Below are 13542 nucleotides of genomic sequence, written 5' to 3' on the forward strand. Positions count from 1 at the left end.
TTGTATTTGGACCATGTTTGTTCAAAGCAAATGCTGAGAAGTCACTCGCTGTTAAATCGTATTTCTATATTCCCACACACCCATAGTAACATATATCTGCGAGCTAATGCTATCAATTTCTTCCACCAGGCTTTAATCTATAAGCATTTATATCCAAGTGACCTTGTGCAAAGGTACAATATAACAACACATCTGGTGTGTTTTTTATTTTACTTAATGATCCCAAAAGGGGCAGGGAAATAAATTTTTCATCCATTCTTCTGGGTAAGACAATACCCTGATAACTTTTCCTGATCAACTTTCTGGTACATGTAAGTCTTTTATGTTTTTGCTTTAGTTCCTGCAGTACCATTGACAATCAACAGATGGCTCTTAAATTTGAGGTACCCAGAGATTGCTCTAGATAAGCAGTAGCCAAAGAAACAAGGTGCAAATAAGCTGGAATTTTCCTTCACCAACTTGATTTTCCATACATTTTGCAGAAGGTTATAGCTGCATAAAGCATGTAACAATTCAGACAAAAGTGACAAAATGCACTTTGAATTTAGCAAAAAGTGGCAAAATACATTTTGAATTTAGCAAACTGTAGCAGATATGACATCAAAGGGCTCTCAAAAGTATAACTACTTGGCAGTCTTTAAGACTTTCTACCCCTTCAAATACAAGTGTGTTGGTGGGGTATACACAAAAGGCATACAATAAACAAGAAGGTGGCAAAATGCTCTCTTCACTCAAAGCATGAAGTTATTATGAAGCAAGTTTAAACTGTAATTTCCAATACAAGAAATTTTTGACTGTACAACTCCTGTCTTTGTCAAGGAACGAACAACCCACATGACCTAACAGAAGCGGCAGACTGCTCATTCACTGACAAAAACTAGTTGTACAGTCAAAAATTTGTACAGTCGGAAATTTGGGCAAGTCCAATTTCTTGTGCTAGAAATCACAGATTAAACTTGCTTCATATCATAATGACTTCTACCAACACAGATGAACTTTCTAGACAACATTAGTGCTCTTTTTTGCCACCCAAGCCTGTGTCTATTATTCAAAATGTTTGTTTTACAATTCTGGGCTAAAAATACATTTCCTTCATAACGCCACACCAATTTAATTTCTTGGTTAACGGATTCGCCGCTTCATTTTTTTCTGATTTGCAAATAAAAATAAAAATTCAGAATCAACTGCAAAATGCTCATATTTTGCCGTGAACAGTTGAAAACAGTCCTTTTCATACTTCTTGTTAAAGTCATTCCATCTTTCAATGCAGTGGTATCATTAAAAGTTCAAAATTCATTGTCAAAATTTTGAACCAGCCTGGTGTGTTGACTTCATGGCTTGTTAAAGTCATTCCATCTTTCAATGCAGTGGTATCATTAAAAGTTCAAAATTCATTGTCAAAATTTTGAACCAGCCTGGTGTGTTGACTTCATGGCTCCTATCGTACAATTTTGGGCCATAATAGGATGTCTAGGCCTGTGTTTATTTCTATTTTTTTTTCGCCCGCCCGCTCCATTATTTTTGTAGAAAAATCCGTTAACCAAGAAATTAAATTGGTGTGGCATAAGGACCAAGTGTGGATGAAACAAGAGTTTGAACCCCCCTCATCTAGACGCTAATTTTCATCACCAGTAAACTTTCCCCTACAAGACAAAATTGGGAAGTAAATCTTCAACATTCCTTTGGACAGCAAGTATATTCAGGACAATACAAATCTAGCTTTTCAAACATCTGAATATTTTTGAAAAAGAAAAAAAAACATTGACGTTTCCATGGTACCTGTGTTTGCTTAGAGTGACAAGCTTTGAAAGCAGCCAAAATATGTGACTATACAGGGCGGCCCAGAAAAAAAAGGACACCCAACTATAAAGTTATTGTTACTTAATTGGGAAGTGCATCTATGATAGAAGTTTTTCAAAAAAGTAGAATTGATATAGTTTCGATAGATACCATCATAACACCCCTCTATCTTCATTCACATGTACCATTGTTTGAAGGTGAATTATGTAACACAGAAAATTTACTTATTACTTATTGTCCTTGTGTTACACAATGTAGCTTAAAACCAACAGCGCTCTGTGATAAAGAACTGTAATCATGTCGTGAGGGTATCAATGGAAACAATATTAGTTGTATTTTACAGAAAACTTACTTTTTGATGCACTTCACCAGGGGGCAACAATAACCCTACAAAGTTGGGTAGAATTTTTTCTGGGACCCCCTGTAGCTGCCCGACTATTTAATACACCACACCCTCCCCCTAGATAGGTCTAATATCAGAAGACTAGCTGTGTAGACCAGAGGCGTAGAGCTGGGGGTCTACGCATCCTGGTCCTCCGCCTTCACGTAAGCCTTGTACGCTTCTTCATCCATCATGTCGTCCAACTCTTCTGGGTTGGACAGCTTCATCTTTAGTATCCAGCCTGGAACAGTGAAACATCATTGTTAGTTTGTTTTGTCGATAAGGTTAGACATTCAGGTAATAAGATATGTTAAAAAACAGTTACTCAAGCTACTGGATATGATTTTGGAAACGGTCAGACATTTCAGGTAGCATCCACTACCTTTCGTCAGTGGCACTTGTGAGATCTCAAGATCAACAGATTTATAACCGTGCACTATTAATTGACATGCACATGTTATTTATGCACATAAAAGTTTGTTTCCTATTAGACTATCAAAAATTTGTCTTCACTTTATTGTAGGTGTAAGTGGATTTTTTGCAGGTAAAATTTGTCTTCTACAATGTATATAAAAAAGTATTTTGAGCTTTGTTGTTGTCACATTGTTTTTTCTTACGGTTGTTATATTGCTTATTGTGTCTTACCTTCATCATAAGGGGAGGAATTGACGAGGCTGGGATCCCCCTCCAAGGCCATGTTCACTTCTACACACTCCCCGCTGACTGGGGCGTACAGTTCACTCGCTGCTTTCACACTCTCCACCGCACCACACTCGTCTGCAAGGCAAGAAGAACGGAAAAAAGGACCACTTCAGACAAACCTGTCCAGCATTCAAATGAAAGCTTATTTGTACTGGGAGAATCCACACTTGTAAAGTTTAAACTATGTTCCAACACAAGAAAGAAACTCAACATATATTTTCAGTCGATCTCGTGAACCTTTTTGTGATCCTCTCACTGACACACCTGACGTCATCACACTTCTGACTTCCGAGTCTGTCAGCGAGTGGATCACATATCTGACAATGGTTGACAGCCTCAGGATTAACCGAAAATTGATGGTGAGTTCCTTTCTTGTGTTGGAACAAAGTTTAAACTCTACAACTATCAACCTGTCCACCAATCTATCCACCACTTCGAGAAAGTAAGGAAGAGTGGAGAAATTGCACGAAAATAAAAGCATGGATGTTCTACCGTTGCTAGACACTGCTAACTTGTCACACAGCAATTGTGGCCACTTTTCATTTGCCTTTGATTGCAAGCGGCAAGCAATTCTGTGACTGTGCTGTGTTCCCAAGTTGATACCTTGACCCAAACTACTGCACCAAATTATGATGTGAAACACGCAGTTGAAAACATAGTGTGCTGTGAGATTAGAAAGAATTAAAACTGATACATGCATGATCAGACATTAAACATTTAGAAGAAAAAAAAAGATGGTTTCTATAATTATATGGCTCTCAGGACCAGTCTATCCCAAGAGCTTTTTTTTTAAATTCTGAGGTGATGGTTTGTTGGTTTTTAATTCTGTTTTAATTCTGTTGACGACACTGTTTGCCAAGGAGGTTAAAAACACTTGTATTTAACCTCCTTGTGTTTGCCTATATCAAGATAATCTACCCAACAATGGATTTTCGAACACTTTGAAACATCTCATTCTTGATTTACACTCCAGCTAAGAATAGGAATAGGATAGGTGCATAGCCCAGGCTTGTGGCCAAGAAACAAAGGGCAGTTTCTTAGAACTGTTTGGCATATTCCACCTACTGTTAAATCACAATTACAATAAAGACTGTCACTGAATAAAGAGACTGACGCTTCGGTGACAGTCTGTCACATTCCTCAGAGCAATTCTGTAACTGTGTCAATATGTAATACTTTGTGATGTACAATCTGAACCAGTCAGAATTGCCCTGAGGAAGGTGACAGGCAGTCACTGAAACGTTGGCTGAATAAAACACTTGGTTGTGTAAAAAAGAGTCTCCTTATTCAATAAAGCTTTTTTTTCAGTCATCTTCGACTACGAAGGAGTACCAAGCTTTTTTTTCAAAGTATCAAAGAACATGTACATGACCAAAATTAAATTTGAAAACATTTTTCTGTCAAGTTTATACTAAAATCGCAAAACCCCACTTATCATGAAAAATGGGGGACTTTTCATTAGCAACTGCCTCTCAAATCCCTCAATACTGAAGGAACAGAAAAACTGGAGATGGGGGCAAGATCAGCTATAGGCCCCCTAGAAATGTGACTGCCCTCTTCAGAACGTACAATAATCACGTCACGTATGATAGAGGGAGTGGAGAAGAAATGTCTGTTCTTTACCACAGAGGGGCCAAAAGGCGCATCCCTGTGATGGTCCCAGTTCGGGGCGGAACGTAAAAGTGGCGTCCTGAATGGGACAGAAGACTTCGAGAGCCACACCGCCCCGCAGGGTCGGTAACAAGCGGCACTTTGGGAATGTGGTAACGCTGCGTATCAATATCCACTGGCCTGAAACGATAACGAGACATCCTGCCGTGAACGCCGGGTGCGCCGGTAGAGTAGCTAAGTTCTTTTCTTCATAACCATTTGTTTAACACGATTTGACATTTCGATGACTGTCTGTCATCTTCATGAGGGCCGAGTTTGCAGTAACAAGCGCAGGTTTTCTGCAATGTCCATATACATGTTGTATCACACTCTTTTCTTTCATAGCACAAATATCTTTTTGTTTTTCAAGCTCGAGTAAGAGCTGGACACACATGACACAGCCTGATACTTATTTTATTTATTGGTCTGATATTAACTTTTGATCGTAAACAATATGATCATACAGTGCAGATCATTTTATAAGGTCATTTTTATAGGAACAAGGAAACTTCAGCTATCTATGTCAAATGGCACAAAAGACATGTTAGCTTGACTCGGGCTTTCTGTCTAAAGTTGACTACTTTATCTTTCTACTCACCTCCTTTGCTTAATTCTGCTCCAACTTCTGGAAGCTCCACAAAGACAAGTTCGCCTAGCTTGTCCTGTGAAGGGTAAAAATGTTCAAAATGAATTGTTCAACCTTTTCATTTTTTTTCTTTTTTTCTCTAATCAAATTAGATTTGGAGTCTGCGTAGGATGTCATCCATAAAATTTACTTTCTATGGCCTAAGATCATTCATGGATAAATCCCACATTTCCTGCAGTGCAATCTCAAAAAATTATGTTACTTTTCTACTTTTCTAAAAAAAAATGCACATTGTACTACATGTAATACTCACCTGAGCATGGTTGGTGATACCAATAGTACCAGTGGTTCCATCCATAGTTATCCACTCGTGTTCTTTTGTAAACTTCCTCACTGCAACAGAGAGGGTTTATTTGTTTGAACCATTCTTTATTCATGAGAAGCTCAAAACATTGAGGTCATGACATAAAAGGGTAAAGAGGTAAGCGTCAGAGTAGATAAAATATATCAAAAAGATAAAGTTTACATGATTAAAAGTCAAAATAAATTTTGACACACACAAGGTGCAAAAAACAATATACAAATGTGTAAGAGTGCTTGTATATATGCCATATGGGTCGTGTCTGACAAATAGAGTATTTCACCCGATTTAATGAAGAAAGAAATTGGTTTCCAAACTTCAGTTGTTCAGATGAAATTCAGATGTCAGATCGAAATTTTATACTTTTTACAGCCTGAGCAGTGGATCAAAAAAAGGCTAGGTTTGTTGTTTTCTTGCTAGGATCGGTCAGGAAACCGGAAATACGTCATTTCTTCATAGGCATTTCTTCACACAGCACAACTAAAGGGACAGCCATAAACTAATCGGGTGGGGTTGTAGGTAACAATTACCTTAAAGAATGTGACCTGTGTAATTTATGGGAAGTTGTCTGCTTTCCATGCACTCTGATAGGGGCATGAGTCAGTTTTGAGTAAAATATACAACTGTTTGTTACAGCAATTACGCCATAGGAACAGAGCTGAAAACTTTGTTCCAACAAAAAATGGTAGCGTAAAAGTATTTTGACTACAGCCATCCTCTGACTTCAAGTGACCAATCCCCTAAGTCAGCAGTTGGTCATCTTATGCCTGACGACAGGAGTTTGTTTGTTTGAGCCTTTGTTACTAATGAAATACATTAGTGCTCAATTTGGTCTTCTGGCCATTTTCCAGTGTTCTCCAGTTGGTCCGTAAGGTCATGTGACTGACTTGTTGTTTTGTAGTAGTGTACTTCAACTTGTGTGTTAAATACATCTTTAGCTTAGACCTGGACACATTCAAAAAATATAATGTAGGACATTTTGTTGCCTGGACAGTTCAGTCCACAGCCGATTAGGATGTTTCAGTCCCTAGTTCAGGACAGTGCGGCCACAATCTTGACTGCAAAATGCAATTTGGGCTGGTGCTCAGTGGATTCTCCAAGTCAAACGAACATACTAGTTACTACATGACAGGTTTTAGTTAACCGTGCCATGCAGCGACACTATTTTTTTTTTTTTTCAAGGAATTTTATAAAAGTGTGTGTTTCAGATCTAACTGTGGTAGGTTCACAAGAGGACTAGATTTTGCTATGTTGCCCAGGTCCAGAACCATCCCCAACGTGGGCCAAACTGTTCTAGACCTTCCTGTTCCACACTTCCAGTGTCACACTGACCTGTCCAGGCCAGGGACCAATCTCCCCTTTGACACAATCTAAATAATTAAGGGGATTTTGTTGTCGAACCAGTTTTTGCCACATAAATTAAGTCAACCACAGATAAACGTTACAAACAATCATGATTTTGCTTCTAGTACCAGTAGTTCTTGATTACACTGTCACTAGAATTTGTTGCCTTCAACATATCCAAAAGAGTGTTGATTGTTGTTGTTATTGTGTAAACAACTTTCACTGCCTACGGCTTGTAAAATTTATTACACGTACTTAATATGCAGAAACACAAAAGGTACTGAATGACTGACTGACTGGCAGACAACAAAGGGGAAACACAAAAGGTACTGGCTTGATAGACAACACATAATCACATGGAATTTTCCGTAGTTGAAAAAGGGGGTGATACCACATATACAAGGTCCCGTGTACAATTAAAAACAGTGCCCAATCCTCAAGCTAAATGGCCCAATTGCAAAGTCAACACTTCAAGCATACTCAGCACAAATTATACGGCGCCAGACGTGACCAGAGTGTACTACGGCCCTCATGACCGATGCCCTACCTAAAGTGACCTCCCCTCCCCCACAAACAACAACTTTCCTCGCTTCTTCAGCCACACAGGGCCGTGTCTCACCTGGTTCGAAGGCCGTGACTGTTCTGCTGAACCTTCTAAATGTCTGGGCACCGTAGTAGGTGGTTCTCTGTGTCGGAGTGACGAGTTTTGTGGCTCGAAAGGCCAGGCCCCTCGCGCACCTCATAGCGACCGCCGCCATCTTGGTTCGGACGAGAAAAGAAATGGCGCACTCGGAAAATTTTCCCAGCAAGCTCTGCGCAGCAGATAACTTTGGTGAACTTTCAACTTGCTCTCCAAGCAGAGGTTTTGGGCTTTCGCTTATTTTTGGCGTGTGTTTTTAGGCTTTGTGCTCACACGGAAAAGATACCTGTACAAAAAAAGAAAGCCCGATAAAAGAGCACACCAAAAAATAAGCCAAATAAAGCCCAAACTTCTGCATGCATGGAGATTACCATATAGTCATACATGGGTGATTTGGTCTCGCTTTTAGAATTAAGTATCCAAGTCAGATACTTGGACCGACAACAATACATATATATCGAAAGTACATTGTATATCGAAAGTATCGTTCTGTGCATCAGATATTGTCTTAGTAGTTTCAACAAGTTGGTTTTTGTTTCCTGACTTCTCTGTGCGCTGAAAATTAGTAGTGGCCTCAGTACTGGTATTTGCATCATTCGTTTGTTCGCCACAATACATTTGAGTCCCCTATACGCTCTCATCTCAACCTATTAAGAATAAGGTGTATTTTCATGTGTATGTCCCTTGCAGTTTTGCATGTTCCACTAGATATCGTCTAAATTATTTTTATACGTTTCCCTTGTAAAGGAAACAAAAATAGTACGTCAGACAAATTTCAGAACTCGAACTTTTTATTGTCTTCAGGAATTTCATTTTGTAACTTTGTTACATGTAGGAAACTTCTAACTTGAAGCAGATCTTTAATATGGTGGCTGCAAACACAGTATCAATTTGCCAGACTGTAGCCATTGGCCAGGTTGTATCCAATGGTCAGACAGTTACCATTCTAAAACCCTTCTCCTTGAAGATTAGGCAACTGCGCAAAACTACAAACTTTTCTATAGGAAAACCAAGTTGATTATGAACTTGTGGGAACTTTGCATAAACTTTCGCCAACAGGCAATTAAGTGTTCAGAGAACGTGCATCAAAAACAAATCCTGACGAAATTCATCAAACCTTATTGTGATCAATATGTTATAACATTTCTTCAGTCCCTTTGTGTTCCGTAGTACGCGCATGGAGTTATAAAGAAAGCTACACAACAGAACGGCCGCACATACACGGAAAAACTACACACTTTTCTAGAAAAATGATTGGGAACTGCTGATCAAACATACGGTGTACTGATTAAAGAACTTTGAAATTTTAAAACGAAATACTGACTGCAATAGAGAGGGTAAACCAAAAAGGACGAAACGTCCAGTGAAGGGTGGTGTCGGGCTCTTGATCATGTGGCATGGCTTCCAACCCCCTTTTATCATGAGTGACCCCTTGTGGTTTTTGCAAGAATTACAGTCAATACAATGAATAGTGTTTTTGTCGGTGAGAATCATGGTCCAGCCTCCAGCACCTGTGGAGCTTCTTCTATGGCGATCCTCGAGATCTCCTCTAAATATCGCGTCTTCACGAACACGGACCGCTTGTCTTCTCGCTCCACCAGAACCATCAGCGTCTTCTCGATTTCTTTCAGTTCCTCCAGACTTTTACCAACTCTGTCGGGGAGGTCGTAAGACACGGTCTCCGGCACTTTCTCGGCCAGACCCCTGATGTAGTCCATGACGTAGGGAGCCACACTGGCCAGCTTTGCCCGGAGAGAGTCTGTGTACGAGAGGATCTCCAAAATGTACGATTTCTTCGCCAACAGGTCATCCCACAGTGCGTCGATACTCGACATGACAACGTCGCGGTAATTTGGCTCGCCCGCGGCCGAGACGTCGTCTTCAGGCTGAAGAAGAGTCGAGTCATCTGTTGGATGGCTGTTTCCCGACTCTTTGGACACTGATGGTGCCTCATTCTTCTTGCTTTGTGGTTTCCTCTTTTTGATCACGTTTTGAAGCAGCTGACGACAGCGTGTTGAGAAGCTCGGACGCTCGCCATTTTCCTTGGAGGCGGTCGCGTCTGTTGTACGATTCGATGCTTCGAAAGAACCCGATTCTGCTGACGACCGTTTCGTGTTGTTGTTGCGGCCGGATGCTTCCCGCTCAATCGCACTGAACACCTCAATCAGAGCGGCTTCGCGCTTCTTGTAGTCATCCGTGGATTCTTGAGCCTTCGCTGGCGCAGTCGACGCTTCCGGTCTCAAGGACTCGGTTTGGTCTGCAACGAATCATTTGTGAACGTTTAGTATACAAGGACTGCCCAACACCAAAAATGAACGCAAGTAAAAATTTGTTTTGTAGGTCAAATTCACACATACGTCATGTTTGATAGTAAAAATTATTTGAAAATTTCTTCATTGTTCTTCAGTGGCAATGATGTCAGATACATAGATTGACGGACCCCATTAGCATTACTTGAATCTCCGAGAGAGGGGGCCAGATAGCCCCTGACTGTTGTGTTACACATATTTAAACACTCGTATACAAAGAAATACGTAGAGAAACGAACGAGAAGCAGATATCTTTCTCACCGTGCTTTGTGGGTTCATTGTCGAGTGTCACAGACACCTGAAGAAATGGTTTCTCCTGGAATCCTGTGTTTTTCTCCACCTCCACTCCGTACCATCTCTTCGCTGGCAGGTGTCCGTTAGTCCAGAGTGCCTGGGGAACGTCGACACGAACAGTTCCCAGCGTCTTCTCCCTGCACCGCCGAACTTTCTTTATTTTCAGAAGAACGACGTCGTCGTTTTCTGTCGGGCTAGCTGGAGAGAATTCCGCCGTCTCGTCCCAGACGTGGTTCCCTGATTTCTTGGTCCGGGTTCTCCACTTTTCCTCGCCGTGTTTCATGCTGACGAACACTTTTCCGTGACTGGGGACGTGTTTCGCGGAATGAACGGTCACGTTTAGCTTCGGTTTGCCGTCTCCCTTCCCTCCTAGTCTCACCAGAGACAAAGTTTCCAGTACCGTGAATACGGCCGAAAACGTGCGGTCTACCACCGTGTCCATCCTTACGTAACAGTTCGTGGTGATACAGGTATATTTACTTGGGAAAGTTAGTTCAGTACGACCGTTTACGAAGTGTTGCTGGTCGCAATACAAATCTAGCCGCGCATGAATGCCGTTCTAGAACTTAACAACAAAACAATGCAAGGGCGTTCTACCCAATCAAAGATTTGCTTTTGACCTTGTATTACGTCATAATTGTAGGGATAGAAAGGACGCTGCGGTAGACAAGACAGTCTCCCACACTATCGCAATGTACATTGACCCTCATGGAGCAAAACCCCCCAAATTTCTGACGGGAAATGGTTACTGGAAAGGCCCTGGGCTGATTTTTAGGGTACCACCCAGAAAATAAAGGACTCATCTTGGGGCTTGTTTCTGCAGCTTTAAAAGCCCAAAGGCAAAGTATGAAATACTGACTCAAGTGTGCTAATTATAATGTGAAGCAGTATGTGTCAATATCACAAAGATTGCCTTCTTCAGAATATATTTCCAGTTTTGCTGCCCTGGATGCATCAACAAGCCGGCTGACTGAGCATACCATGAAATCAAACTGGTGCCGACGGTCAGCCATAGACCGTTATGGCCAACAGCGGGAAGAAAATATAGGGGAGGGGTCAGTTAATTGGAATGCGCAAAAAAGGCATTTTGTGTACTGATATATTTTTTGCGACACCTCTCTTTCGATTTAAAAGTCAGGCGACTATTTGACGATTAAAAAATAAGACCGAAGCTCGTCGACTTTGTGACGCCAGCTTAACCAACGCACGACAAACCGAACAATCAAATTACATGTACGCCTTCTGACATTTCTTTTGAAACGATAAGTACTTTGATGTGTGTACCGTAATCTTGAAATGAGAGTTTTACACCGAAGATTAGTCTCGCATGTGCAGAAAAACAACATTCAATTCGACGCGTAATCCCGTGATGCTGTAGAATATTCACATGAGAAGATAAAAGTCGTTACCGCAGCAGACTTATCATGTTATTAATAGTTATATTCATGCAGAAAATTGTTTGACTGGTGTTTGCACAGTACGGCAAAATGCGCAAGCAAGCAAGGCCTGTCCGAGCCCCTCTCTCCGGGCCCGACAGCGGCAAAACCAGCGGGCAGCAGCTGCCCCCATCTCCCGCTGCCCAGCCGCGATCTCCCGCTGTCCACCTGCGGACCGGCGCTTCTGACATGCGGCTGGAAAGTCAGGGCACTTCTTCAGACACGTACGAAGAAGCTGAGAGAGTGCGTGTTACAGTAAAGGATGGAGATTTAAACACGTACAAAGAAGCCGAGAGAGTGAGAGTGAGCAAAACATCCACAGGTACCCTCAACATTATATATTATATGACTTGCCCTTTGTACAGTTGGAAAATATTCTAATGGTATTGTTAAAATGCGCATGGATTATGAATTTGTTTTGACACTTTGGTTTTGTAAGTCTCATTTGATCTGTTCAGTCACTAAAGCTGGAGTCACATTTGAAACGGGGCCTGCTCAGCATGTTCTCGGTGTAGATGCCGGCCGTTCCCGAAGGCCGGCTGCCGTCGGGAACCCCACCAGTCTCCGTCCAGGTTCCGTTAGGTAGTGCTAAAAACAGACCGAAAACGCGCAGAGCGGGCCCCTTTCTTGAACTGTGACCTAGGCTTTATATATGTTTCATTATCTATTTGAGTTTAATTTTAATCTACTTAGTATACTGATTTCAGTTTTCATTTCACTATGTTATGATATTTGTATAATTTTAATTGTATCATGTTATGTTTCTGTGGGTCCTCTTGGGAATCAGCAATTACTGTTTAAGGGGTCACCCAGGTGTTCTTTAAAGGGGAACAATAAAACCTGTCATCATTTCATGCATGGTATGATTTCCTACTCGCTAGTCCATTTTGTTTAGAGCGCTGCCGGCCGTTTGAAGTTGCGGCTAGCACCTAGCGTCGACACATTGGCCGCCGCCATTTTTTTCCGATCCCCGCTCTTGGTGCTTTCGCTGCTTCCTGAAGTTCCTGTGTTTCAAGCATACAGATTCATTACTACAAAATTTAGCACTGTCTACTGGTTCGAAGTTTTACGAAGGGGGCGCACCAATACCAGTGCTTTTAAAAGTTTTTCTGTGGTCCGTTGTGCCACAAAATACATGGCGGAATACAAGGAAAACAAGAATTCGGAGATTTCGTACCTACATGAAAATATTTTGAGCCTTTCTATTTTTTTGGTGTTATTTGTCTCATTGATCTTGGAAATGTAATGATCTATTCTACGTACGGTACGTACGATACAACTGAGGAATCGTAGTATTTTCAAAGTGATTATGCAAATTAGGTCCTAATTTGCATAACCAGTATCTGTTCATGTTCCTTTTTGCCGTAGATTACAGACATTGCATGTATCAAAGTACTATTATGTACAGCAAGGCCTCCTTTACATAACTTGCATTTTATTGTGTACATCTCCGTCAAATGTATACATTCATGCCAAAAATCATGAAAATTCGTCGTTTCTTTCTGGATGTATCCGCTTTAAAAGATTTCGCAGGAAACTCCCCTGTAGTTCCAGAACAAGCTGCTAGGGAGACCAAACTTACACCACTTGTTCCTGACATGAAAATCTACCAGCCACCAAAAAACCACAGCATGTTCAGGACAAAAGATACAAAACACGGAAGTTTTGCTGCAGTACCAAGGTCAGCCACCAGGAGGCCCATATTTGACCTTTGTCTTCATATGACCTACCAACATACCAAATATCATCACAATCCATAAAGGTGTTCTGAAGTTATGCTGAACACAAAGTTGCGGAAGCACACACACACACAAACAGACACACAGACAGACACACTAAACACAAGACCTCCATTTTTCATGGAGGTAAAAACAACAACAAAAAAATTCTCTTTTCCAAAGAGCGCACCGCGTATCCGGATGGAGCGAGCGACCACCGTACTCCCTGTAGCTTCATCCGCTCCCATCGCAGCTGTCTGACCGCCGGTATTGCCGTGCTACTGAGTCTGATCGCTGTGGGACTAGTGCTAGAGGTAAAA

The 13542-nt window shown here is 41.3% G+C and overlaps 3 protein-coding genes across 3 annotated transcripts in view; 1 reads left to right on the top strand and 2 right to left on the bottom strand.

The window, feature by feature from the left end:
- Positions 1 to 1474: 1474 nt before the first annotated feature.
- On the bottom strand, positions 1475 to 7622 carry LOC109482125 (glycine cleavage system H protein-like). The gene is made up of 5 exons (XM_019784817.1): positions 7445 to 7622; positions 5434 to 5513; positions 5133 to 5196; positions 2828 to 2959; positions 1475 to 2423 (listed from the first exon to the last, which is right to left on the bottom strand). Exons 1-5 carry the CDS (start codon positions 7581 to 7583, stop codon positions 2320 to 2322), a joined length of 519 nt encoding a protein of 172 aa, XP_019640376.1. The 5' UTR covers positions 7584 to 7622; the 3' UTR covers positions 1475 to 2319.
- A 1333-nt stretch (positions 7623 to 8955) lies between these two features.
- On the bottom strand, positions 8956 to 10510 carry LOC109481979. Its single transcript, XM_019784590.1, has 2 exons — positions 10036 to 10510; positions 8956 to 9722 (listed from the first exon to the last, which is right to left on the bottom strand). The coding sequence occupies exons 1-2, from the start codon at positions 10508 to 10510 to the stop codon at positions 8956 to 8958; spliced, it is 1242 nt and encodes a 413-aa protein (XP_019640149.1).
- Positions 10511 to 11555: 1045 nt separating this feature from the next.
- The window catches only part of LOC109481980 (collectin-12-like), a 4931-nt gene continuing 2944 nt past the window's right edge, over positions 11556 to 13542 (top strand). Inside the window, exons 1-2 of the mRNA XM_019784592.1 lie at positions 11556 to 11706; positions 13406 to 13536. Coding sequence (XP_019640151.1) covers positions 11556 to 11706; positions 13406 to 13536 — 282 coding nt within the window. The remainder of the gene's footprint in view (positions 11707 to 13405; positions 13537 to 13542) is intronic.

This window comes from Branchiostoma belcheri, unplaced genomic scaffold, assembly GCF_001625305.1.
Source record: "Branchiostoma belcheri isolate BF01 breed outbred unplaced genomic scaffold, Haploidv18h27 scaffold59, whole genome shotgun sequence".
Lineage (NCBI taxonomy): Eukaryota > Metazoa > Chordata > Leptocardii > Amphioxiformes > Branchiostomatidae > Branchiostoma > Branchiostoma belcheri.

Excerpts from the sequence above, each read along its gene's own strand:
- LOC109482125 (XM_019784817.1), bottom strand. The coding sequence starts at position 7,583 with ATGGCGGCGGTCGCTATGAGGTGCGCGAGGGGCCTGGCCTTTCGAGCC. Across the intron at positions 5,197-5,433 it reads GTATCACCAACCATGCTCAG|GACAAGCTAGGCGAACTTGT; the intron begins GTGAGTATTACA and ends TACCCTTCACAG. Across the intron at positions 2,424-2,827 it reads TTCCTCCCCTTATGATGAAG|GCTGGATACTAAAGATGAAG; the intron begins GTAAGACACAAT and ends TCACTGTTCCAG.
- LOC109481979 (XM_019784590.1), bottom strand. The coding sequence starts at position 10,510 with ATGGACACGGTGGTAGACCGCACGTTTTCGGCCGTATTCACGGTACTG. Across the intron at positions 9,723-10,035 it reads CAATGAACCCACAAAGCACG|ACCAAACCGAGTCCTTGAGA; the intron begins GTGAGAAAGATA and ends GATTCGTTGCAG.